Genomic DNA, 26,388 nt, shown 5'->3' with positions numbered 1-26,388 from the left:
GCTGCGGAATGGGATGTGGCTTAACTGGCATAATCGGTTTCTCATGCCATGTTCCGTTTTGTTTTTGTGCGATTTTTTTTTGCCGGAGCTGTTTGTTTATCCTAACGATGAGTGGTCATTCAAATGAACGTTATTATGATCGTTGGTCCCGGATAGCTGTTTTCACTGGCCGGAGGGAATGTGCCGCCTAATACCATTAGCAGATAAATCAAACGGAAAAAAGTAGAACTTTTTTGTTATTCGTTGAAAGTTATTTAAACTAGGGAAGAGTTGTAAGCTATACATCCGCATGGCTTACAGAAATCCGGTAGTTATGGCACCCTCATCGATCCCAGTAGATTATGTGAGCCGGGAAATGCAAATGCAAATATCGCTCACTGATAGAAAAGTAAAACAAACAATCCAACCGATAACGATTGCTATCGGTTTCGCATCATGGCGAAGGGAACTGTGAAGCGGTTTGCAAACTCTTTTCACTTACTAGCGATTGCGTCGATATCAGTGAACTAGCACATCGTTACGCAAACATCGAAGCGATGAGGAAGATCTCGATTTGATTTTGATATGGAATGGAGAAGCGGGCAGGCTTTAGAGTATTTTTGAGTGAAAAATTGCCTTAAATTCAACTGAAGCGAAATATAAGAAATTGCTTTCCAACGAGACATCACATCTTATATGCGTAATAGCCGGCGAGGAATCAGTGTTCTAGAAATAAAATTTAAAAAGAAATCAATCGATCAGAAGCCACACAAAACAAATAACAGAGGTAAGTATCGTTGAACAGTTTTTTCATTGCTATAACACAATTCTATTTTCCATAGGAAGTTCCAACTAGGCCAATCAATATCAACAAACCGCGTAAAATGCACGAGCCACATTCACCGCTTCCGCTACATCTTGCGTAACCGAATCGGATAAGCTTGCAATGCGGAAAACTGGTCTGGCATAGCTGCGGAACACCCCCGTCGTCGTCGTCGGAGCACCGGAAGAAAGCTGTTAATTAGCCAGCACTGAGCGCGCAATGAATCTGCACCATTCCTGGTCTCAGCTCTGCCATTTACGACTGCTGCTGCTGCTGCTGCCGCCTCGAAGGCAATTTTCGTGCGCGAAATATTCTGAATGACCGTGTCGAATCGTAATGCAATAAGGAAATGCACCGCCAAAAAGCGCGTCTAGTGACGGAGCGTTTACGCCGCATGCTGCTTGGCCCGCCAGGCTGGAGTTGTTGATGCGTGGTGATATTTGTGGCAGCTGTTGTAGGAAAAAAATCACCGAAAATGGGATGGTTAAATCGAGCGAAAATGGATGCGAATTTCTCGCCGTGAACCGGAACGACGAGAGGAAGATGCATACTCAATATCGATTCACGTCAGACGCGATTCCAGCACGTTGACAGCAGTGGCGACAGCTGGTAGCGGACGAGCGCTGCAGAGCAGCGTTGATTGTCGTCTTTGCATTCGAAACTTTTTTTGCATAAATATTCAGCTGGATCGTTGGAAGTGGCGTGGAAAATGGCAAGCCTTGACGTGTCTTCGTTCGGTTCGGTGTCGTGTTGGTTTGAGCTTCGCGCGACAGCCAGGGTGGCTAAAATTAGAAAAATTAGCAGTACTGAGCCATTCCGTTCCTGACAGGAAGAATTTCTATGATCTGCAAAGACGAAAACTAACCCCGTCCCCGTTGTCGCTTTCGCGGAGGGTAAGCGGGAAGCAGAGGCCGAGAGTGGAACGAGGAACGACACGTAAAATATTAAGAAGCGTGTAAGTGGAACTGAATGTCTTCTGCTCGAGCGGATGGAAGTCAGTTCGTCGCCGAGGATGAGCTAAAAATAACGCCGTTCCATTTTGCACATGACGGCTGCCGGCTTGCTGTTGCCGCACACAGTTTGTTGGAGGAAATCCAACTCAGCGTTTGATCCGGGTGAACCGTAAACAGTCACATCTATCGTGAGATATATGATTATGGAGCTAGAGTTTCATCATCTGGTTTTGGGTGTACCTCCAGGATGGCAGTCATGATCTGTGGTATTTCGGGTTTCTAATGAGACCGGTCTTATCGGAGTGAGATTAGGATACTTTTTTAGATGAATTTGAAATGAAAGCCGGGATGCCTGTATCCACCCATTCCGTGCTGACTAGGAATCATTAATTGCGGATTCTTAACAGGAGTTTTTTAAAGGAAAACTGATACTCCGATTGGCCGATGGCAAAAACTATCCGCTCGTCTGTGTCATTTCCAACATAATGACCGATAAACAATTTTTCATTGAGCACTCAACACACATTCAACAAGCATGTTGGAGTGGCCGCAAAGAGTATCAGCGTCCTATGAATCCCCTTAATTTAAACCCGGCTCGTAAACTCTACTCAGTACAATGCGATAGGCGATAACGCTCCACCCTGAATCGTTTATTACGAACAATCAACTCGCCCGACAACGGTTTCGCGTCCTATCAACGCATCTGATGAGATATCATTTGAACCGACAGGCACACACCCTTCCATGCTTACCCTGCCAAAGTCATTAAACGATGCACTTGATTCATGCCACAATTTCCCCAATCCAATTTGCAGCCGCCGGGCAGATGGAAAATGGGTGACATATGTCAGGACAGATATTGAATCCCATCGATCAACTCGGATATGTTGGTCAACCAGTCCGGCCGCCCTGCAGTCCCCCGGAGGCATCAGATGTGCAGATTTGAGAGGTTATTACATTTCCATTCAACAAACACACATTTATGTCGACTGTTCCTATTATTATATTGTTGCTGTGGGAACCAGCAGATTGCTTGTGTCAAACCAGACCCACCCCCCGTTCGGATTCGAGTGTTTGAAAGGGACGGATTTTCACGCCCAACCGGGCGAGTTCGCGGCGACTTAAGTGTTCTTAATGTTATTATTATTCACAGCGGCGTCCCGTCGATAGGGGAGCTGCTGACTATTGACGACTGCGATGAACCAATCAAGAAATTATTATAACTCAAATTTACTTAGCGAAAGTATTTTGATAAATTGTTTTCGACCAGCTGGTGGGCTCCTTCAGACGGGGTTAACAACTTTCTGACGTGACGAGACGGTGTTCGAACTTTGCCTGTAGTCTCCCAACATTCTTGACAGGAATCCCCTTCCTTTCACACTCATTTTGTTGGGTGTTGTTGAAAAGTTATGACAAAACCTTCTGCTGTTGCCTTTCTTCTTGGTGGTGCCGTTCCCCATGATTGTGTTTCATCTTGTTATCCTGTTATCATCACGACTCATCAAATGTGAGCAGATTGTGTTCGCAAATGTTGCGGTGTTCCCTAGGTGATGAATCTGTCAAGTTTGATATCTACTCGTAGGAGGAGGACGAGAAGGAAGATACTTCAATAATGATTTGATTGGTTGATTTATTGATGTTGAAGAATCGGTTGGCAAGGAAGCTACTTGACACGTCAGTCTAATTTTGATAACCGCCTGCTTCAATCGAGTGGCTGCGTTAGTTTGTGCACGCTAATTGATTTCTAGCCGTTATTTGAGATCGAACTCCCCGCCTACTGCGAAGTACGTTGCAGTAGGCTTCGATGCTCCCGCAAAATATACGCCTGATAGCTTCATTTGCACCTGAACTTTGACCTGGATTCAGTGGGGCAGATAATATTCGCATATGTGCCTGCTGTCGGCACAGATAGTCGACGTCTGACAAAACCACTCACGTCAGAGTCAGTCAGCAGCACCGCAAAGGTTAGATATGCTGCTGTTGGAATGCGCGTCAGTCAGTGGTGGTATGGGTGTCTGAGGGGCTTCCTATTGAATTGGGAATAAATTAACACTATGACACCATTCCGTGCCCGGGGGCGGATGAACTCACTAAGCTGATGATGACAGTTGGCACCACGGTCTCCCTACCGTGTGGTCCTTGATGGCAGTTGGATTAGTTCAAGGGGATGAGGATGAGAGGGAATGTTTTTGTGTTGTTGTTGACAACATCCCGGGATGGCTAGGTGCGAACGGAGCAAGCGATGCTTTGATTGTGCTTTCTGGTAGTTGTCACAAAATGGTGGTTGCCGGAAGCGATTGGTAACATGTTCGTGATGAAGTTGTAAACCAAGAGCTTGGAAAAATATCCTCGAAGTGGTTGTGGTTTCAACTGTCACTTCCATCATAAAATTATTCCTCTGTTCTCCGGGGGTCGGTGGAAGAGGAGGTGGAATAAACGTCCCACTTTATCGCAAAGATGTCGGTTGGCTTGGTTTGTTCGTAAAAGGCAAACCAGGATGTCAATGCTTCGCAGCTTTTTAAAGAGGCTTTGAACTGCTGTGTCAAGATTTCGCTTGTTTTTGCCAATTCCTTCATGGCGTACGGTTAAAGATACAGCTTGTCATTAAAATGGTTGGTCCAGTTTCTGTCCCTACCGAAGTCTTGTTACTTACGTTCCGCTCTATTCGGATGTATTTTCGTCTTGTGAGTTGCAGTGGTGGATCCGTCGTCCCTGTTGTTTGCTACTTCGTTGGTAATGTTGAATTTTGGTTCAAAAGTATAAACTTGTGGTTTAGATGATGTAGTACATGTGTTGATTTTATTTGAAATAGGGGCCAATTTCCTAATGTGTTCCGTGTAAACTTTTAGTAGTGTGCAGTTTGTTTACAGGTTTGACACGTGAAAATCTGATACTCATAAGTACACAGCGTAGTCTGAGCATAAGAAAAAACACCAGCCTGGGTTACGAAGTGTACAGTAGTTCGAACTTATTGAACTTTTTTAACACGAACGCCGATAAATTCTTATTTGATATTACGTTTTGGCAAACCAACACTCTGAATTTGTCAGTACCACATTTCTTCCTGTCGAAACTGGATGCAGATAATTTCATATTCTACCTCAAAAACGGGGGCGAATCTTGCAACTGCTTTCGTTGTTGTGTTTTGCAGAGAAGGCAATACATGCTAAATGGTCTGTAGTTTTATTGAATTCTAGTTTGAGTATCTGCCTTGAAATATTGTGTTTCTGACACTACGTGTAATGTAAAAAATCGATTGATTAAACTTCCGACCCAAACGAAGTGTTTGAATCACTGAGGTTGCTGTGGTTATGAACAGCAATCCGATTGGTGATGTACCCAGAAAAGCAATTTTATTATCGAACTCCCCTCAAAACATTAAATATTGGGGTTTGATCGCTGAAAAAAAATGAGGTGCAAGTAAGTTTTTTCTGATAAATGTAATTAAAAAAACCGGTCATTTTTCATAAAAACATAATACGGTCGGCCGAAGGGCACTCACACGCTTCAACATCTGCCGAAAAATGCGTCATCATCCACTGCTGCAGCACTCATCTAACAAATTCCCGACCAATCCGCCTTTGGTAGGTTTGTGGTTGCGGTTTCAGAAGCGATTTTTCATCGCAATCGGCGCGACAAGCATACAAATTTTCTCTCAATTCCTGCAAAACATGGGTGCATTATTGAAAAATATATAGAGCTGGGACAGCGGGCTTCAAGGAGGGATGAGTCCCAAGAGCTACCGCTCCGAACGGACGGAGAGAGTAGCCCTGGACAACACAGGCGCAAAGATCCTGTGAGGAATGCTGCAACTAGGATTCGTCTGTCGCTCAATCTCACGGGAACACAGAGGGGTAGGATCATGTGGACGATGTAGACATGACCGGACGATCTCAGATATTCGAGATGTTCCATGAGGTGTATGCAGAGTTTGCCGGATGTTTGAATCAGAACGCGATAAACGCAAGGCGTAGAGCAATCGTCCGCAACAATATGGTCAGGGATCCATGAATGACGTAGCATTTCTTGAGTGATTTTAACACCCCCCTCCCCCATCGTAGCATTTCGTCACAAACCTCTAGATACCCTCTGGTAATTACGTAGCTTGACGGTAACCCCCCCTTGTCCCCGTAAAAAATAAAAAAAATAAAAGATGTTAGATTAAACGGGTATGGTTGTCGTGACACCAGGTCAACCCCTATTCCCCTTAAAAAAGCTACGAAGCTTTACATGACCCCTCTATCGTCTTACATCATCATAAAATACAAAACTCCCCCTCCCCCATATAATGCTACGTCATTTATGGATGGTCCCTCATTCCAGCGAAACTCGATCTGATTGAGCAGGAAGTTCAAAGAGAGAGCTGCGTAGAAGGGACAGTAGAGCAAACGATGAAGAGAGTTGGAAGATCGTTAAGGTTGAGCACGTCATTTGCGAGTAAGGTCCGCGAATCTGTGGCCCTAGTGGAGGCAACTGTAACTGAAGTCCCATTATTGCCAGAAGACTCTGGCAGCTCTAGCTTCTGGGCCGGTATTTGGGAGGCCCGCGCACAACATTGCGAAGCTAAGGCACGCGAAGGAATGGACATGTGAAGAAATTGATTGGTACCTTAGGAATTGAGCGGTACCAATACTTCTGATATAAGAAGCTGATCGTTGGACATCCCACAATGGATGTATGTTTCAACACTGCGTTACGCAAACCACGCTTATTGACCACAATTCGCCTCCTTAAGGATATCGACACAGAAGAAGGCATGCAACTCCATACCACCCTCCTTCCTCGTCAAGGTATTGGAGAGATACACAGTTGATCCTGTAGTCGTGTGGTTCCTGAAGAGGTGGACGACCAAACACCACAGCTCAGAAGTGGGGAAGTCGTATTGTGGTCAATAACGCTCAGTATCTCGATGGGGATATTCCTAGGTAATTTTTATCATAAGGACACTCAATCGAAGCGGGCATGGCTATCAGATAAGGTGTGGAGAATGCTCAACGGAAGAGGTGACCCATGCCTTCTACATAGACGATCTCATAATCTATGCTGACTCGACGGATCAACTGAGAGCAGTCATGAAACTAGTTGGAGAAATGATTAGCGGCGACATCGACATGGAGTTTGGCTTAGAGAAATAGCGATCGGCTCCGCTACTATCAGGGCGGTTGGACTAGTAATACAAAAAAAGTTCTTGAGTCGAGAGAACTGTGTCTTGAAGCCTTTTCTAAATGCAGGGAAAAAGGTCTGAGCAATTGACGCGTTTGCTGCTCCCTTTTCGACCTATTGTTTTGGCGTCATCTAATGGAGTCGGATTAACCTGGAAGGCTCAAGCGAGGTGAACTCTTTTCATTGATCGAGGACGATATAATAGCCATCCAGGATAGGATAATGTCGACGAGGAATTTCAGGAGATATGTTCGGCCCCAATACGTTGAGGATATATGTCGGATGTGGCATTCGCCGCACGAGACCATCGACTACATTATGACAAATTGCCGTGTACTAGCCAACGCAGTTTACACTGATCGCCCATACAGCGTTGCTATAATTTTGCACTGCAACCTGGTCTTTTGGAGGAGATTGTGGCGTAGTACCGTTACCTACCTGTTCCTGTTCTGAAAAATGCCCGCTTCAAGCTGTATTGGGATCGCACTGTTTTATCGGACCAATTCTTACTCCACAACCACCCAGATATACTGGTCTATGACAAGGGCCACGTCAACTCGCCGTTCCATTGGACCCCGATCTGGTAGATACTAACGGTAGAAAAATTGCCGGATATCGTTCACTGACCGTACAGTTGAAGGAAAGGTGAAGGTTGGATGAGGTTCCGCGAATTGTTCCTGTTGCGTTGTCGACGACTGAACTCGTTCAGAGGAAGCTACTGAAGGAGCTGAAGTAGGAGAAGGGACTGGCTGCTATCCAGAAGTCGGTGATACCTGCTATCCAGAAGTCGGTAGCACTTGTGACCTAGTTATCATGACTCTTAAAGACCTCGTTCTCGATTTATGTCAGGTATGTACAATATTTACTAAATTATCGAGTCGATCTGGTTGTAGTTTTATAAGTAAACTAGTGTCAACCCGTCGCGCGTTGCTGCGACTTTCAACGAAATAGGAGTAAAAAACCATTTTGTTCCGAAGCGCCATCTGGCGCCCACAAACACGCTCCATAACAAAGGTCTACCACGTATAAATTTTTACGGCAATCGCTTAAGCCGTTTGGGAGTCCATAAATCACATACAAACATTGACATTGAGGGATATTTTAATATAAAAACTATGAGGATTACGCTTTAGACTCAGCACAAAGTACGAACTCCTAATGTTGAATAAATATTCAGCTCAACCACAAATAAAATAAAAATCCCAGCAAAAAAATGGATTATTATTCAAATTTGCGACCCGATAGTGGTAATAGGATCGCATCTCTGGCAGTGCCATTACCGTTCCCTTTCCTGGCCAATCGGGAAACGAATGCATAAATTGTCGACAGCGCATGCATAAAACATTCGCCGGTCATGAATGTTTAATGTCCGCTTTTCGCAGAAACATAATGTGTGCCAAATTCATTCGCGGAAGCATCAACAGGCTACAGATTTTGATTCAATTCTAGCGAATAATAGACTCTGCTCAACCGCAACCCGGCGCCAACTTCATCTCCTAATTAAATGCCTACACCGATTGGAAAGTTCAGGTAGGAATTTAATTAAAATTTGCGCACCGACTGAGAAGTCCAAATGAACTGAACGAACCGATAACGAAGGTAGTTTAGATCGTAACCGAGTAGTGAGAGGGAAAATTAAATTTGCTGATTGTCGAACCCTTGTCAGGAAGGGGTGGATGAAATCTTTTTTTTCGCTTTGAAAGCGCTCAGATTCTCGCTGATTTAAAACCTTCGTTCGGGAAAATGGATCAATTCCTATCGCGTCGAGAAGCTTCCGAAAATGGGGGAAAATAGGAAACTTACGAATGCTGTTACACCTTCCCCCTACCCAATTTTTGATTCGGGCCTTTCATTTTCGCCCTGTGTAGTGTGGCCAGTACGGCAACTCTATCAGAAGATTTCCACCTTGCCCATAAATCAGAGTTTATCATCATTGTTTCCCTTATTCCAGCGAGGGGCATAGTAGGCTCAAATTGGAAAAAACAGGGTCAAGTGGGAATAGCTAGAACAAAATCCATAGTGAATATTTTATGTGCCTAAGTTTTGTTTGAAAAATAATGACATTTTGCCTATAGTATTTTATTTGGAGAAACTTTACTGAAGACATCTGGTAGTATGAAAAAATCTTAAAAGCTGGTCAAGATTCAAAACGCTGTAATGTTTCCTATGGCATCTATCGAGAATGATATCTAAATCCAGCTCCTCTTCTAACGCAATTATTATCTTTCTGAGTCGCGGAAAGCATTCCACATCAAGCAGTACTTCATATCTATTTCATATTTCTGCTAATTACTGCAAGAAATGTGGATTGTTCTGAATTAAGTACACTTAGACAATTTTATTGTAATTTATGTAGCCGCGGAATGTATTGAATATTTTTGACCTATTGATGTTTAATGAAGATAACTAAGATTTACCCGAAAAACGCCAATTAAATGAGGCAAAGAAAAAGACTCCTACTGTCTTCGCCAAAGTTGTTTGTTATGATATTTTAAAAAGTCACCGATTCACAAAAAAATCCTTTGGGATCTCATTTCTAGGGCGACTAACTTTTGACCAACACCAAAACCAGACATACTTCAATAAAACAAGTAAAAGAATTGTTGATGTCTTCAGCGAAGTTTTTTGTAATGATATTTTCTAATAATTTCTGAAGTCATTGATACCGATTATGAAATTGAAAATATCCGAATCGCACTTTTAAGAGTCAATATCAAAACCAGTCAAAAGTTTATCTCTAAAGACGTTCAATAATTCAATGAGATAAAGAATAGGACACCAGGTGTCTTCAGTAAAGTTTCGTGTTATGACATATTCTAAAATGTTGAAAAACTTTTCTGATTTTTCTGATTTCTTTAAAAAATGTCAATTTTGGATCTCACTGATGGATCAATATCAAAAATAATTACTTTTTCACAGAAAACTTTCAAATCGATGAGATAAAGAAAATACAAATAGTGTCTTCAGCAAAGTTTCTTGTAACGATATTTTTATTATTTTTTCCTCGACAATTTAAAAAAATCGGATCTAATTTCTAGAACGATTTCAAGAGCCGAAGCTTTTCAGTACCAGAAACTCCCGAAATCTCCACTTATCTGTGATGCATCATAACGCGAGATACTCACTTCTGACCAGCCTTCTCACCGTTCGGAACCACTGTGCAACAATCGCTCCGTGTTGGATATTCGTTTACTTAAAGTTACTTTCTCTAATCCGTTCCTGAAAAGGGAGTGCGTTGTCTTCGACACATTCGACCGCTGCCGGTTTGGAAAGTTAACACAAAATAAATCGCAAGACGCGCACGCTTGTGTTTACCGAAGATAACGAGTTAAACCGGGAAGGTCCTGCTGTGACTGCTCTCGGAAAACCCCGTTGGCGCTGGAAAGTTTTTGATTTATTATTCTACAAATCTGCTTGTCGGAATTAGATTACCAACTCCACCACCACCCGGACGACGACGACGAGGGTCAAATTAACCTTGACGGATTGGGCGTTTCGTGATTTTTTTTTTGGTTCCTTCTCAAATTTATTCCAATGTGTACAACGTGACGGTAAGTTTACTGACGCGGAAACGGTGTGAGGGTACGAGTTTAATTAAAATGTTTCACCCAGAAACAATTTACCAATTGGTTGATACTTAGTCCACGCGCTGAAAGAAATTTCCAATTCATTATCGCGCATTTGCATAATAAATATGTTCCATTCATCAACTGCATTTCTGTGCGTGTGCGTCTCTTTCACATCAGCACGGAAAGTCTCAAAATAGAAATATTCGTTCGAGAAAAAAAAACTTTCTTCGGGAGATCGCCTAAATGTGCTCGCCTACGCTTGATGTACCCCAAAATCATGTCCCAATACGCTTAAATTGTTCCTACGATATTTTTTTGGAAATATTTTATCAATTTTTAAATGGTTGGTATTGAGTATTCAACATGGCCTTTTTCTATTGACACCATTAAGTGCATAGCGTTGTGTGAGCGTGGTGCGTATCATGGCTAAAGGCGAAGAACGATGGAGTTTGGCGGTCATAAATATTTTAATCGCTCACATTTCACTTCCCATACAGTAACCCAAAAAATTCTTTAACTTTGCACAGTTTCGAAAACTAGGGAAATTTTATTCTGCTTGCTGACTACGCGCCTGGAAGGTTCGTATATAGATCAAAATAGTCAAGGGATCAATCGCAAGAGCGCCGATTGAATCAAACAACCGTGCATGAATCGAACAATTTATGGCACCGCCCGTAGGAATTTCAAAGCAAAATTATCGCGTGACAAAGTTGTCATCCCACATAGACAAGCACCATTCATCAACGCAATCAAGATGCATTTCGTGGCGAATCTTGGCAAACGGTACAAAACAGCTTTCTTCTTCCCCCCTATTCTTTTCACCCTTCGACCAGTCTAACCGATCACCACGCCAATCCCGATCCGATCTGATTCTACGCGAACGATGCGATTCTGAAGCTGATTCGAAACGCGTGAATTGCAAGTCCAGTTAAACAATTCAATTGAACCCACGATTTGTGATAGTGCAGTAGCAACAATGGCAAACGTCAGAAACGAGTGCGTTAAATAAAAGTTAATTAAAAAAATTCCACTCATCCAGTGTAGATTGCAATGAACGTTAAGCGGGACGGCGATAAAAAAAAATCTAGAATGAATGTGCGGTGTCAGAGGATCCTCTTCAGGGACGGATCTACCCCCAAGCTATCCTTTTTTTTGTTTGACCAACGCACACACGTTTTCGGTCAGTTTTATTGAGATTGGTGGAATCGTAAATTATTTCCAAAATATGCGAAATTTCTCCCTGCCGTGAGTGTGCACCAAGCTGATATTGGACCAACAAAGCAGAAAAAAACGCCACAATGAATTTCTGTGCTATTTCATTTCGTGCCTTTCAGGCTTTAACGATCGGATTCGGATATGGCCGTGGTTTGTGTCCGCTGTTTCGCGCGTCCACTGGAAAGGTTTTTTTTTCGATACTCTCCAGCTGACCGCTGAGAGAGATATGTAACAGAGCCACTTTACGTCGCGCTGTTTTTTTTTTGTCACAGTACTGATTCGATTCGCAATGCTTCGAACGACACTTCAAGTTCGTAAGTGTTAAATCTACCATACTGTTGCGATGTCCCGAAAGAACAATATTTTTTTAAACATCGAATTTGATGTCCCGGAAGAACAATGATCTATCAACTTCCGAATCCGGCCTAATTTTCAAACCGACTAAACGGGAACCGAACTGTTCGCTGAACTTGTGAATATGCTCAACACCACGTGACGACCAGATGCAGGCGGACGGACGAACAGCACGGCTGATGATGAATATGCATTTATAGTTCTTCCCCAACTTGCCTCAACCGTGCAGTACACCGTTTCAGGCGGATATTCGCCATCTAATGCTCTCAATTTTATTTTAATGTTCTTTTTTTTCTCGCTCCGCTCGCTGTCACATCCAGCAACACATCTCATCTTAACACACATGCAAAACACGCTGATGTCATGTCAGCAACAATATGGGATTTTCTTTTTTTACACATTGTTATTATTTCTGCAATTCCCACCAAGCGTCCTGTGTGCCTGTGCGGAATGCAATGTAGTTTGCGAGTGTTCTGGCCAGAAATTAGTTGTGGATGTAAAATTTTAATTAAATATCCATCCATGGCTGGGTTGCAATTACGGCGGCCTGCTTTCATTTGGTGGAGTTGCGGTGCCTAGGTGTCGGGAGCTCTTTACAAATGGGACCGGGTGTCTAGAGCTAATTAATGTTGAGTTGTTGGTCTTTTTTAAACCGAAGTAATATATGTACCAACAAATTAAGGCTGGATGTTTGTTCTTCAATGATTCTAGAACTTACTTTTAGTGTTTTCCTGTAAATTTTCTATAAACTTTGCCTTAAAATTGCCGAAACGAATACAGATTCCATTTACGAGCCAATGCCAGTCGAATATCGGATGGAAGTAGTGCAAAGGACGGTTGTTGATTCATTTGTCTTCCCGAAAGCGAAATACCGTTGTTTATTGCGTTTGAAACATTTCTAGCGTTCAATTTATACATTCTGCTTAGAGTTTCCTTCTTTTAGACATGAGTAGTTCTTTCTATAATGTTTTCATGCTGTATAACTCTTTTTTTGCACGTCGTAAGGACTTTCAGAAATGAGCGTAATCGTTGTAACCTTGAAATTGACATCGTAGTGATACCAAAATTGTTAAGTAAAAACAATACTGAAATAGGTGTACTCCCAGAATTCTGAACTAATCATCATCGTTTGATTTCAAATCGAGCTTACATTTGAACACTATTACGATATATTGCCGCGTGGCAGTCCTGTAAACAAAATGCACTCCACACATTATTCTGAAAGGCCATCATTGTCAAACAATTCAAGTTTCCCAATCGTAACAGAATGTATTGCAGATTGGCAAGAACTTGCGCATTCTCAATGATTAAACACAACTAGCGAATACAGAATCGGCCCCGTAGTAGCGTGCAAATTAAAAACTAATGATATTCGTTTTTGCCGTTGAAGACTTCGCATCCGATTCTTAGTGTGCAAGATAATTTGCTGGACGGTCCTACTGAGCACCAAGTATCCTTCCTGTTTTGCACTCGCATATACAACGAATAGTTTATAAGGCCAGCGCCGTTAATTTTTGTGGAATTAAACGGAAGACATCTGTCTTAAGCCGGTCAATTTTCCAGACAATAAAACTAATAGTTTCGTGTATACTAGCTAGACAAATTTATCTGATAAGTCTTGGAAGCTCCGAATGCTAAACTTTAGCTTCTTTATTAACCATCATTGTCTTCGGCAAAATGTCCATTCGACATACTGTCCGTCCTAGTCACCTTCGGCTGGATACTTCCGCTTTTTTGGTCTCTAGTAGTGACTAAACTGGGGAAACACTGCAATTACAGTTTTGTGAAAATTGAAAAGAGCTCATTTTTTAAAGAAGGAAAAATACACAATGCATTTTTCCAGACACAATAATATTTAATATTTTGTTCTTGGAGTCAAACTAAATTTTAAATATTGGCGCTCGGTCCAATAACCATTCTGTCCAGCTACCCAATCGGCCTAATGACCGATTTGTTTAAATTAGGTCTACTGACCGGTTCGGTCTACTGACCGGTTCGGTCTACTGACCGGTTCGGTCTACTGACCGGTTCGGTCTACTGACCGGTTCGGTCTACTGACCGGTTCGGTCTACTGACCGGTTCGGTCTACTGACCGGTTCGGTCTACTGACCGGTTCGGTCTACTGACCGGTTCGGTCTACTGACCGGTTCGGTCTACTGACCGGTTCGGTCTACTGACCGGTTCGGTCTACTGACCGGTTCGGTCTACTGACCGGTTCGGTCTACTGACCGGTTCGGTCTACTGACCGGTTCGGTCTACTGACCGGTTCGGTCTACTGACCGGTTCGGTCTACTGTCCGGTTCGGTCTACTGTCCGGTTCGGTCTACTGACCGGTTCGGTCTACTGACCGGTTCGGTCTACTGACCGGTTCGGTCTACTGACCGGTTCGGTCTACTGACCGGTTCGGTCTACTGACCGGTTCGGTCTACTGACCGGTTCGGTCTACTGACCGGTTCGGTCTACTGACCGGTTCGGTCTACTGACCGGTTCGGTCTACTGACCGGTTCGGTCTACTGACCGGTTCGGTCTACTGACCGGTTCGGTCTACTGACCGGTTCGGTCTACTGACCGGTTCGGTCTACTGACCGGTTCGGTCTACTGACCGGTTCGGTCTACTGACCGGTTCGGTCTACTGACCGGTTCGGTCTACTGACCGGTTCGGTCTACTGACCGGTTCGGTCTACTGACCGGTTCGGTCTACTGACCGGTTCGGTCTACTGACCGGTTCGGTCTACTGACCGGTTCGGTCTACTGACCGGTTCGGTCTACTGACCGGTTCGGTCTACTGACCGGTTCGGTCTACTGACCGGTTCGGTCTACTGACCGGTTCGGTCTACTGACCGGTTCGGTCTACTGACCGGTTCGGTCTACTGACCGGTTCGGTCTACTGACCGGTTCGGTCTACTGACCGGTTCGGTCTACTGACCGGTTCGGTCTACTGACCGGTTCGGTCTACTGACCGGTTCGGTCTACTGACCGGTTCGGTCTACTGACCGGTTCGGTCTACTGACCGGTTCGGTCTACTGACCGGTTCGGTCTACTGACCGGTTCGGTCTACTGACCGGTTCGGTCTACTGACCGGTTCGGTCTACTGACCGGTTCGGTCTACTGACCGGTTCGGTCTACTGACCGGTTCGGTCTACTGACCGGTTCGGTCTACTGACCGGTTCGGTCTACTGACCGGTTCGGTCTACTGACCGGTTCGGTCTACTGACCGGTTCGGTCTACTGACCGGTTCGGTCTACTGACCGGTTCGGTCTACTGACCGGTTCGGTCTACTGACCGGTTCGGTTTACTGACCGGTTCGGCCTACTGACCGGTTCGGCCTACTGACCGGTTCGGTCTACTGACCGGTTCGGTCTACTGACCGGTTCGGTCCACTGACCGGTTCGGTCCACTGACCGGTTCGGTCTACTGACCGGTTCGGTCTACTGACCGGTTCGGTCCACTGACCGGTTCGGTCTACTGACCGGTTCGGTCTACTGACCGGTTCGGTCTACTGACCGGTTCGGTCTACTGACCGGTTCGGTCTACTGACCGGTTCGGTCTACTGACCGGTTCGGTCTACTGACCGGTTCGGTCTACTGACCGGTTCGGTCTACTGACCGGTTCGGTCTACTGACCGGTTCGGTCTACTGACCGGTTCGGTCTACTGACCGGTTCGGTCTACTGACCGGTTCGGTCTACTGACCGGTTCGGCCTACTGACCGGTTCGGCCTACTGACCGGTTCGGCCTACTGACCGGTTCGGTCTACTGACCGGTTCGGTCTACTGACCGGTTCGGTCCACTGACCGGTTCGGTCTACTGACCGGTTCGGTCTACTGACCGGTTCGGTCTACTGACCGGTTCGGTCTACTGACCGGTTCGGTCCACTGACCGGTTCGGTCTACTGACCGGTTCGGTCTACTGACCGGTTCGGTCTACTGACCGGTTCGGTCTACTGACCGGTTCGGTCTACTGACCGGTTCGGTCTACTGACCGGTTCGGTCTACTGACCGGTTCGGTCTACTGACCGGTTCGGTCTACTGACCGTTTCGGTCTACTGACCGTTTCGGTCTACCGACCGTTTCGGTCTACCGACCGTTTCGGTCTACCGACCGTTTCGGTCTACCGACCGTTTCGGTCTACCGACCGGTTCGGTCTACCGACCGGTTCGGTCTACCGACCGGTTCGGTCTACCGACCGGTTCGGTCTACCGACCGGTTCGGTCTGCCGACCGGTTCGGTCTGCCGACCGGTTCGGTCTGCCGACCGGTTCGGTCTGCCGACCGGTTCGGTCTGCCGACCGGTTCGGTCTGCCGACCGGTTCGGTCTGCCGACCGGTTCGGTCTGCCGACCGGTTCGGTCTGCCGACCGGTTCGGTCTGCCGACCGGTTCGGTCTACTGTTTACGCCTACTCAGACAATACAATGCGCATTCCTTCCACATATTCGAGACTCAATCGGAGTGGGAAAATGGTTAGTTCAGTTTAAAACTATTTTCACTTAATTTCAGTTCATTTGAAGAAACGAATAATAAACATTTCATAGATCAGTTTCATAAATTATTTTCCACGTAACCTTATTCATATGCATTGATTCTCTCGCATTCCCTGGCTACACAACTGAAAAATCCTATTAAAGTTAAACAAAATGAACAAATAGCAATTTGCCTCGCATAACTTACCCATCCAGTAATCAACAAATCAAACCCTCATTAGATTCCTTCGGGGGCCGGACGGAAGTCCGGAAACACTAATTAGATACCGTATCGAACGGCTTCCATTCGTGATGGCGCACGGCACCCGTTGACAGGGGGCCAACCGATCCCACAGAAGTGAGTGAGATTTACGATTGTTGTACACACACCGGTAAATTCCCTTTGCACCACCGTGCTTCACCCTCTTTGCTGTCACGACTATCGACGAGCGGTAATTCGAAAACAATTGACAATTTTTCACCCAAGATCCACCTCCTGGAATCGAGATCGCGTGACAGCGCGCGTCGGCTGACCTTTGATGATCTGCCTCGAGGAGAAAATTAACGTGGAATGTTTTTCCTACTGTCTTCAAAACACGTTATCCAAAACACATTACCGTCGCAGCTTGTCCCATCAATCTGTTTGTTGCTTTTGTTTTGTTCTGTTCCTAGTGTCTAAATGCCTATTTTTTTCGCTTTCGATTTTATTTCAGAATTACTCACCAACTAAAACAACTGTTGTCGGAGCATAAAAACGGTACTCTAGTCGGCTAGATAGAGGAAGAGGAAAAATAAGAACGGGCGAGAGGACCTATGCTTGGGCTCCGCACACAACCGGGTGGATATTCGTTCGGAGGACGTCGTCTAAGTCGGTTGAACCGTCGATCGTTCGTTCACTCGTAGAACATTCTTTGCTAACACTTTTGACGCGCGCGCAATACGCTTTTGAAGTACGTGACACACAGACGCGTGCACGTTGCGTTATACGTACAGTGTTTCGTTGGATGGCGTGAAAGAAAGATAAAACAGCCGATCTTTATGTTAATTAGTGTACGCTACTGAGGGGTAGAGAAGAACACAGAATAGCAATCCGCGGAAGACGTGAAAATAAAACAAGCTGGCAAAAGTTCCTAGCGAGAGTGAAATTGTTATGAAACTAAATAAAAAGGTGAAACGAAAATAACACTGAGAAGAAGGAGAAGACGTGTGACCGTGCAAAGTGAATTGTGAGGAAACAGATCGCAGCAACCGAACGAAAAGCATAAAGCCACAGTAGAGTAGCGCACGAAAATGAAAACCTTGGTGACAGCTGCTGGGCGACCGTCGGATTTTGTCCCTCCCAGCCGGTTACGATGTGTTTGTTGTTGTTGTTACTGTTGTCATTGGAACGATGTTCGTCTTAGTCATAGCGGCGACCAGGTCAGCATGGAAGCAGAAGGTGTAGGTGGTGGTGGTGGTGCAATTATGCTGCTTACTGGACAAGCCAGGCTGGATGTCCGATAGTGTGCTGGTGGCACACGACACGCGAACGATCGACTGTGCCCCAGCGGTGTAAGGATTTGCTGAGCTCTGTTTACTCGTCACAGTTGAGTACACCTTCGTCGTTCGTAGGCTACGGTGTGGGGTGTGAAATTGAGATCCGGATAAATAGGGGTAACGTGCTGTGCTGTGGGTGCTAAATTTGGAAGGAGGGCGGAAAGGGACAGATTAGAGGTGAGTTTGATGGTGGGTAACAGGGTTATTATTAAGTAGGTGCGGGGAAGCTTTGTGCACTGCAGCAGTAGGAAGTAGGCTCTGCGGTTCTTTGTATATATAGTACACTGTCGTGATATGCATAACAATCCCACCTGCATAGGAAATCCATAGCAAATGGGACTGTTATGCGTATCACGGCAGTACAGTACAGCCCAAATTTGTTTGGGGGAAGCGTAGTAGGCATAGGTCGAATACATGAAAAAACTTTGAAAAGAAATGGTTATGAGTAATTCAATCCCTTTTCGCAAATCGGTTAAACATGACTCCACTCCATTCGAACCATTAGCCTGAGCGTGGTTAACGATTACGTTTCGTTGCTGAATGGTGCATGATTTTTTTGCTATTTTACCATACATCGTTCAACAATTATATTTTGATTCCTTCTTTTAATACCTGTTTTTAAATACCAATGCTGAGTTTCCTACTCCAAAATCCCAGTTTTGTAATCCAAATACCCAATTGTCAATATTCAGTTCTCCGCTCACAATTCCAAGCATAAAATTGTCATCTCGCTATTTTCGGTTACCATCTTCGAATTCCTAACTCACTATTAGCAGTTCCCAATAATCAATTTCCAGTTCCAAAGCAGCTCCCAGTTCACAGTTCCAAGTTCCTAATAGATTATTCTCAATCCCCCATTCCTCTTTCGCAATTCCAATTCGTAATTTCCAGTGCGTGATTTCTAGTTTTCGATTCCTAATTTCCAGTTTCCAGTAACGAGCACTCGGTTCCCATTCTCTATTCATAGCTCCAAAAGTTCAAAGATTCTAATTTCCAATTTCCTGTTTAAAATTGTTGCCCATTCTCGATTCCCAATTTCTATTTCTCAACCATGATTAGTTCTTAATTCCCATATACGAAATCCACGTACCGAATTTCTAATTTTTAGTTTTCAAATCAACAATTCCCATTTCTAGTTCCACTATTGAATTCTGAGTCCTCAGTTCTCACTTACTAGTATCCATTTTAGCACCGCTTACAATTTCCACCTTCAAAATCTCAATCCCGAATACCTAATCACCGATTCCCAATGTCTTATTCCCCATTATCAAATCCTAGTTCAAATTTTAGGCTCCGAGTTCACTTTTTTCAATTCCGAATTCTCAATTTTATATAACAAATTATATAAATCCTCAAATGGCAATTCTCAGTTTATGGTACCAATTCCAATTTTATCATACTCAATTCTTAATACCCAGTTTAACATATTGTATTTATTACTGAACAGCCAACAGTAATACTGTTCAATGCACCTTTTAATCACATTCTGCAGCGCAATTATTCGTCAAGTATACAATCACCCATTAACCCTACCCCAACCCACACCCTGTTCCTCTCCCATGGCATTTTGGTGGACCGCATAGGCTATTCTGCCATTACCCCTCCTATCATCGGCCTTGGACTGACTTGCGCTCTCATTGCCCCACCAAAGGCTGCAAAATGAAAATGAAATTCTTAATACCCAGTTTAACATTCCAAATTCACATTTCCTAAATCCCAATTTCATTCAAAATCGCAGTTACTCATTCTCTATTCACTGTTTCCATATTTCCCAATTTCCATATCCTAATTCCCAATTTCCAATCCGACATTTCTTAGTTTCAGTTTTTCGATCTTCAATTCTCATTTCCCAGTTTCCTGCTCCTAGCTTTCAATTCCCAGTTTCCAAATACCAAGTCTTGTGCTCAAATCCTGATTCCAGTTTACAATTACCAGATTCGGGTTCTCGATTTCTAAAGATTCCAGTTCCCAATTTCCAAGCCGATTTCAAAATTTCAGTTCCTAATCCCAAGTTTCCTGTTTTCAATTCCCAATGGTGTCAATTTCCTAATTTTCTGTTCATCTTTATTAGAATTTTCGATTCTCAAATTTTCCCAGTTTCCACTTCTCAATTCTAAAATTCCATTTCTCAACTCCCAGTGTCATATTCCCAACTACTAATTTTAAATGCCTAATTTCACATTTCTAGTCTCCAGTTCCCAAACCCCAGTTCACGAATCTCCATTCTAACCAAATTTATAGTATGTCAAACCTCACCCCAATTTATGGTTACCATTCCTAATTTATTGGCTCCCAAGTTACAGTTCCCAGTATCCAAATTCCAGTTCTAAGCTTCATTTCCCCATATCAAACTCCAGTATCCAATTTTCGTACATAATTCTCAGTTTCGAATCCTAAGCTTTCAATTTCCAATTCCCAATTCACTGTTCTCACTGAATTCCCAATTCTAAATTCCAAACATTAAATCTCAAATTCCAAATTACCAACTAATTCCAAGTTTCTAGCTCCATCCCAGTTCTCAGTTCCAAAATTCCAACTCATATTTTCCAACTGAACCACTGATTTTCAGTTCTTAATTTCTAAATTTCAGTCACCAACACCCAATTCTTTATTACTATTCCCAAATTCGCCAATTTCCATATCCTAATTCCAAGTTCCCATTTCGACGTTCCTAATTTTTAGTTATCAAACTTCAGATCTCAATTCCCCGTCTCTAACTCCTAGTTTTCCATTTCCAGTTGTCCATCCACGGTTCTTAAATGCCTATTCCTATTCGCGAAACCCAAATCAAATGTTCTAGTTTCCAATTCCCAAATTTTAGTTTTCGATTCCTGGATTCCAGTTCCCAATATCCTAGCAAGTTTCTTAATCTAACTTCTTAATACCTAGTTTCCAAGTTCCCAATTTCCAGTTTTTTTTGTTTTCAATTCCCAATGGTGCCAATTTCCTGTTCCTCATTCTTAGAATTTGCAGTTCTCAAATTTTCTAAGTTTCCAATTCCCAACTCTGAAATGCTATTTCTCAACCCTTAATTTTCAATTCCCAGTTTCATATTTTTAATTTCCAGTACCCAAACCCCAGTTCAAAAATGCCTATTCTCAATTTTCACCCGTCAAAGCCTATCTGTGTAGTCTCGTTAGGCCCCGCCCCAATTTATCGTTTCCAATTTTAGGCGCCCAAATTACGGTTTCCGGTACTCAAATTTCCGCTCAAAACTCCAAATCGATTACTCCCAATTACCAACTTCAACACCCAATTTCAATTCTTCATTCTCAGCTCCAAGTCCCCAATTTCCACTTTCCAGTCCACTGTTCTCAATTCAAAATTTCCAATTCCGAAACTTAAATTTTCGATTCACAATTCTATACCTCCAATTTCAAAACCACAACTCATAATTCCAAGTTTCTAGTTCCAATTCGTAATTGCCAGCTATCAGATTCTAAATCATAATTCCTATTTGGCAACTTTAATCTCATTTTCCAGTGCTAGATTCGCTGTTCCTAATTCCTAAATTTCAGTTCCCAGTTACCAAAACCCAATTCTCCATTGTTCGTAAATTTCACAATTGCCATCTCCTAGTTCCCATTCCTAATTTTCAGTTGTTGATCTTCAGTTCTCAAATCTCAGTCTCAAACTCCTAGTTTTCAACTCTCTGTTCCCAATCCTCATACGCTGATTCAAATTCCATATTTCTAGTTTCCAATTTTCAGATTCTAGCTCCCAATTCCTAGATTCCAGTTTACAATTCTCAACTTCCAAGCAAGTTTCCGTTTTACAAATGCTCAATTCTTAGATTCCATTCTTAATTTTTAGTTCCCGGTTCTCAATTCACATTTTCTGATTTACGATTCGATTTTTCCGATTTCCTGTTATGCAGTTCCTAAAATTTGTCGGTTTCCAATTGGTAGTTTCCAGGTTCCAATTTATAATTCCCAATTCTGATTTCCCAGTTCTAAACTCCCGATGTCCCATTCCCATTTCTTTATTTTAAATTCTTCTAAATCCCTAACATCTCAATTTAACGTCAAACCCCGCCTCCATAAATTTGGTTTTCCTCCCCCCTTTCTCCAATGTCAAATTTCTAATTTTAGACTCAGATTACAGTTTCCGATACCTGAATCTCAGTTGCCAGCTCAAATTCAATTTCAGTGCTTAATTCTCAGTTCCAATTATAAATTACAACCCATTTCGAAATTACCAATTTTAACTGCACAATTCCCACAAGTATCTAGTTTCAATTCCTAATTTAGAGTTCTCAATTTGCAATTCCTAGTATCCGGTTTACAAGTTTAAATTTTTGATGCTCACTTCGCAGTTCGTTATTCTCAATTTCCAATGCCTAGTTTCTAATCTTCTTTACCCATTTCTCAGCTTCCAGTTTCCTGTTTTCGGTTAACAATTTACAGTATTTTTCAGTTCCGTTTTCCAATCCAATAAAAGAATAGTCATAATGTTGAAACCACTATAATCAAAATTAACAATACAGAAACAGACGGTGCTGGTGGTTGTATGGTAAGCGTGACCGCCACTCACCTCAGTTGGTTTGAGTTCAATCCCAGTCGAGGTCATTGAGATTTTTCACAGGTGAAAAAAAAAATCAGCGGTCACACCTTCCTTCGGAAGGGAAGTAAAGCCATGGTCCCCGGTCCATGAAATGTGATGGGTCGATATCTAGGCCAGGCAGTGGGAGTCACCTCTCTGACGAGAGCTTTTGACCCTTCTCAAAGCTTTTGTAACAAAAATCTGTTTCCTGTTCTATTTTGTTGAACACTAGGGCTTGTTGTCGGTCCAGAACTGCAAACAGACTTGGCTTCCAGTTAATTCAATTTAATACTTATTTCTGTGAAAATATGTCATACTGTATTTCTAATATTTTAAAAGATCTTTATATCGATTTGTCTTAATAGTTTTAAGACGATCTCTTTGTATGTTTGATCGGCTGATAGCACTATTTTAGTGTTGTTTTATTTTTCGTAGGCGTATTTTTCTCTTCGTGTGCATTGTGTAAAGAAATAAGAAGCTTGATTACCATCAAGTAATTTTGTAAATCTTACTTTTCGTGTCGTTAGAAAAAAACCAACTCATCGCACTTTGCCACATCAATGCGCATTTCCCCGCATATTCGACCAAAAATAAATGAAGCTACACCAATAATTTTAAATTACATTACATATGAAATTTAAAAAAAAAACAGTTTTTAACACGATGTATTTGCTTTTCTTTACTTTCAGATGAAGAACCAATCGATAGTTGCGTAACTAGAAGTGTCACAACACAATAGAATAAGTGAAGAAAAAAGTGCATTTGAATTGAATGATCGTCTCCGAAAGGGACGGAAGCGAGTCTTTGTGCGTGTTAAGTGTCCATGCATTATACACAGGCGAAGAATCTGATGAAAAAAGAATTAACCCAATTAATAGTTGAAGTGTCAGCTTGGAATCACATCCGCAGGATGTCACCGTTACGGGAGGAGCATCCTTCGCCGGAACACCATCACACATGGCCACCGAGGGAGGACCGACAGGCAATGCGTCACTGTCACCAGCTGCTGTCGGTGACAAAAACGCCGCCCCCCGAAGTCAAGGCGTCCTTGTGCTGTGATAGTAGTAGTGCTCCTACCGTCGCTAATAGTAGTGTCCCTCGGATGGGGGAAATGTATCGATTTCAGAAGCGATTAGACTTGCAGCAGCAGCATCACAAGTGCAAATCCAACCGAAGAACGTTGCCTGTAGGGTGCGGGAGCGCTGGTGGTGGTGTTGGTATTGGTAACGGTTCTTTGTGGGGTTGGGCAAGTGAAAAAATGCCGTCATCGGCAGTTACTGAAAAGTGCAGTAAAAGTAGGGGTGAGTGGGACCGTGTCGGAGTTGGTAGCAGAAGAAACTGGCCAGGTCTTCCTTCCAATGTCTTCCTTGCCGTTGTCCTGTTTTTGCTGGCCGGATTCTGCACCAGGAGTGGCTGCGACGATACCGAGCAGTTTCAGAAGAACAGTGAGTAGCTTTTGATTATTATTAACACTGAAAAATTGCTCAAAGATTTATTAAAATTCGCTGAATCAGCTTAGGGATGAAGGTAAGCTATTCAGGATTACAAATTACTCCGCGTTTTGGGCATCAATGATATGCGCCGGAATTCCACTCGAAATCATTACCTCCTGAATGGGAAAGCAGATCAATGCTGGTGCGAAGTCAGCTTTTCCCGATCTCTGTTATAATTTATTCAATGACTAATCTTCAAAGAGGATGCTAACGCATAGCAAACCAGTTGCTAGCAACTGAATAAATAATTACTAACGATAGTCAGTTGGGGGTGAGACGGTAGTTTCGGTGCAAACACCGAAAAGCAAATTACCCGAAGTCTGATTCACATGAATCGAAACAATATGCTTTGTCGGTATCTACCTCTAATCTCCGGTACTTGCCGGAAAATTCCAACCGGCATTTCCCCTCAAGCAGATTTCGTTTGGGATGGAAATCTCTCCGTCTGGATGCTGTAGGCCCCTTCTCCTCTTATATCTCATTAAGTTGGTTAATTTTGCGGTCTTGCGTATGTGGTTTCAGTTCCCCCTCGCCAAACAAATTCCGGATGATGCTTGGCAATGCGGGTCCTTCAGCAGGGACCGTGTGTAGACACAGACAGAACCTTTTTCAAAGGGTGCCACACATAAATCTTTGTTTGCATAATGTAACAGCAGTAGCAGGCGGTGGAAGTTTCTGTTTTGGATTTGGTGTGAATAATATTGAAATTGGTCGGGCTGCTTTCATGTTGGCTACTGAACTTATTTTACTAGAAAGGTACACATTTTTCTTGGCGAAAAAATTTAAATCTGCTCAAATTTGTTACAGTTAAAAAAATATTACGACAAGCGCCTGAGAGTATGTAACCCTTATTTTTCCTAAACGAAAATAATGAATGTACCAATTTGCGCAGAAGGGCATAATACCTAACTTAGAGTAGTCGGATTTGAATGTTGCGTGCTCCACTCGTCAGTAACTGACACCAACTTGACGAATGAAAGACGAAACATTGAAATCCAACTTCTATAAGTTAGGTATTCTGCCATTTTGCTCAAATTGGGACATTTTTCTTTAGGAAAATTAAAGGTTGCATACTCACAGGCGTTTGATTCGAATGCCAAAAGACAGGAGTACGTTTCCCTATACTCGTCAGCGACCTAGAGCCTCTGTACTTGTTTAAACATGGCATCATACAGTACCAGCCAGCTGCCTCAAGCGCTCGTACATGTTGTGTGAACTTTTTGGGTTTAGTATCTAACTGGTGCCAATTTGGTATTCGTTTGGATACATCGTCTAACTGGTACTAAGTTGTGTCAGGTACTGACGAGTGGAACACAAAACACTCAAATCCAACATCTCTGTTTAAAACGATAGTGGTTTAATTGTGCATTACTCATTTCACCAAACTATGACTCCATGGTTGGCTATGTTCAATATAATTGTGGATTTTATGATGTCTGTGTGTGGGGGGAGGTAACCCCCATCCCGCCGCACACCACTATCTACACCCCAGTTGAATAAAATTGCAAACCAAAAATATTGTGACCGGTTAACAAGGGAATTTATTCAAAATCGATGTGATTTTCTTTAGAGGATTTTAAACATTTTGATGGGGGTCCAGTGCCGAGACAAATTGATATTTAAGATCTAAGGCTACGAATCCAAACAATTTGATGCGCATTTTAAGAAAAAATTTGAGACGGTGTCGGTTTATTTCCAGGATTCGGTCAACCATATCTCCAAAATCGGATCCGATCTCAATAAAATTGGTCAAATTACTTGTCTCATTCGAGCCTAAGTTTGTGTAGGTGAGGCCAAACATCTACGAGAAACCCATCTTAAATTTATCCTGAATTATTCTTGCTTGCTCTGGAATTTCTTGAACCGAATGATGTAGCCGAAGATACTCCTCGGCCAACTGTTGCCAAAACAAGGAACTAGGGATATTTCTTCATTTGAAAATAAGTTTATGAATATTGGCTCAACCAACTCCGCAAATCTCATGCAAATTTATTTCAGTAATTCTATCCATCTCGGTGAAACTTGGAATATAAATTCAATAGCAACGTCATATCCATTACTCACTTTAACGTACGATGGTTGTAGTCTGTTCAGTATACCTTCTCTCTCGCTTTGGCGTACGTCCATGTCGTTATCGCTAGAGCAGCATTGGTTTTCACTGATGGTTGGTTTATCTTTATTCCAACCAAGCGAACCCCGTTGAGAATGTCTGTGTCTGCCTGGTGTCATTCGATATTATACTCGGAGTTGGTGTACGGTGTCAAATCATGCAGGCGAATTTCAGCCATATCCTTGTCCATATAT

At 43.1% G+C, this 26,388-nt stretch overlaps 1 protein-coding gene across 5 annotated transcripts in view; it reads left to right on the top strand.

Moving 5' to 3' along the window:
- The window catches only part of LOC131676713 (hemicentin-1), a 261,162-nt gene that overhangs the window by 84,302 nt on the left and 150,472 nt on the right, over positions 1-26,388 (top strand). For 4 of the 5 annotated variants that reach the window (XM_058955978.1, XM_058955977.1, XM_058955974.1 and 1 more), the window contains 2 exons: positions 17,227-18,226; positions 23,281-24,036. In XM_058955978.1, the coding sequence (XP_058811961.1) occupies positions 23,415-24,036 (622 nt within the window). In that variant the 5' untranslated portion in view covers positions 17,227-18,226; positions 23,281-23,414. The remainder of the gene's footprint in view (positions 1-17,226; positions 18,227-23,280; positions 24,037-26,388) is intronic. The other variant, XM_058955976.1, reaches the window with a different exon arrangement.

This window comes from Topomyia yanbarensis, chromosome 1, assembly GCF_030247195.1.
Source record: "Topomyia yanbarensis strain Yona2022 chromosome 1, ASM3024719v1, whole genome shotgun sequence".
Lineage (NCBI taxonomy): Eukaryota > Metazoa > Arthropoda > Insecta > Diptera > Culicidae > Topomyia > Topomyia yanbarensis.
This window is presented reverse-complemented; position numbering and strand designations above follow the sequence as displayed.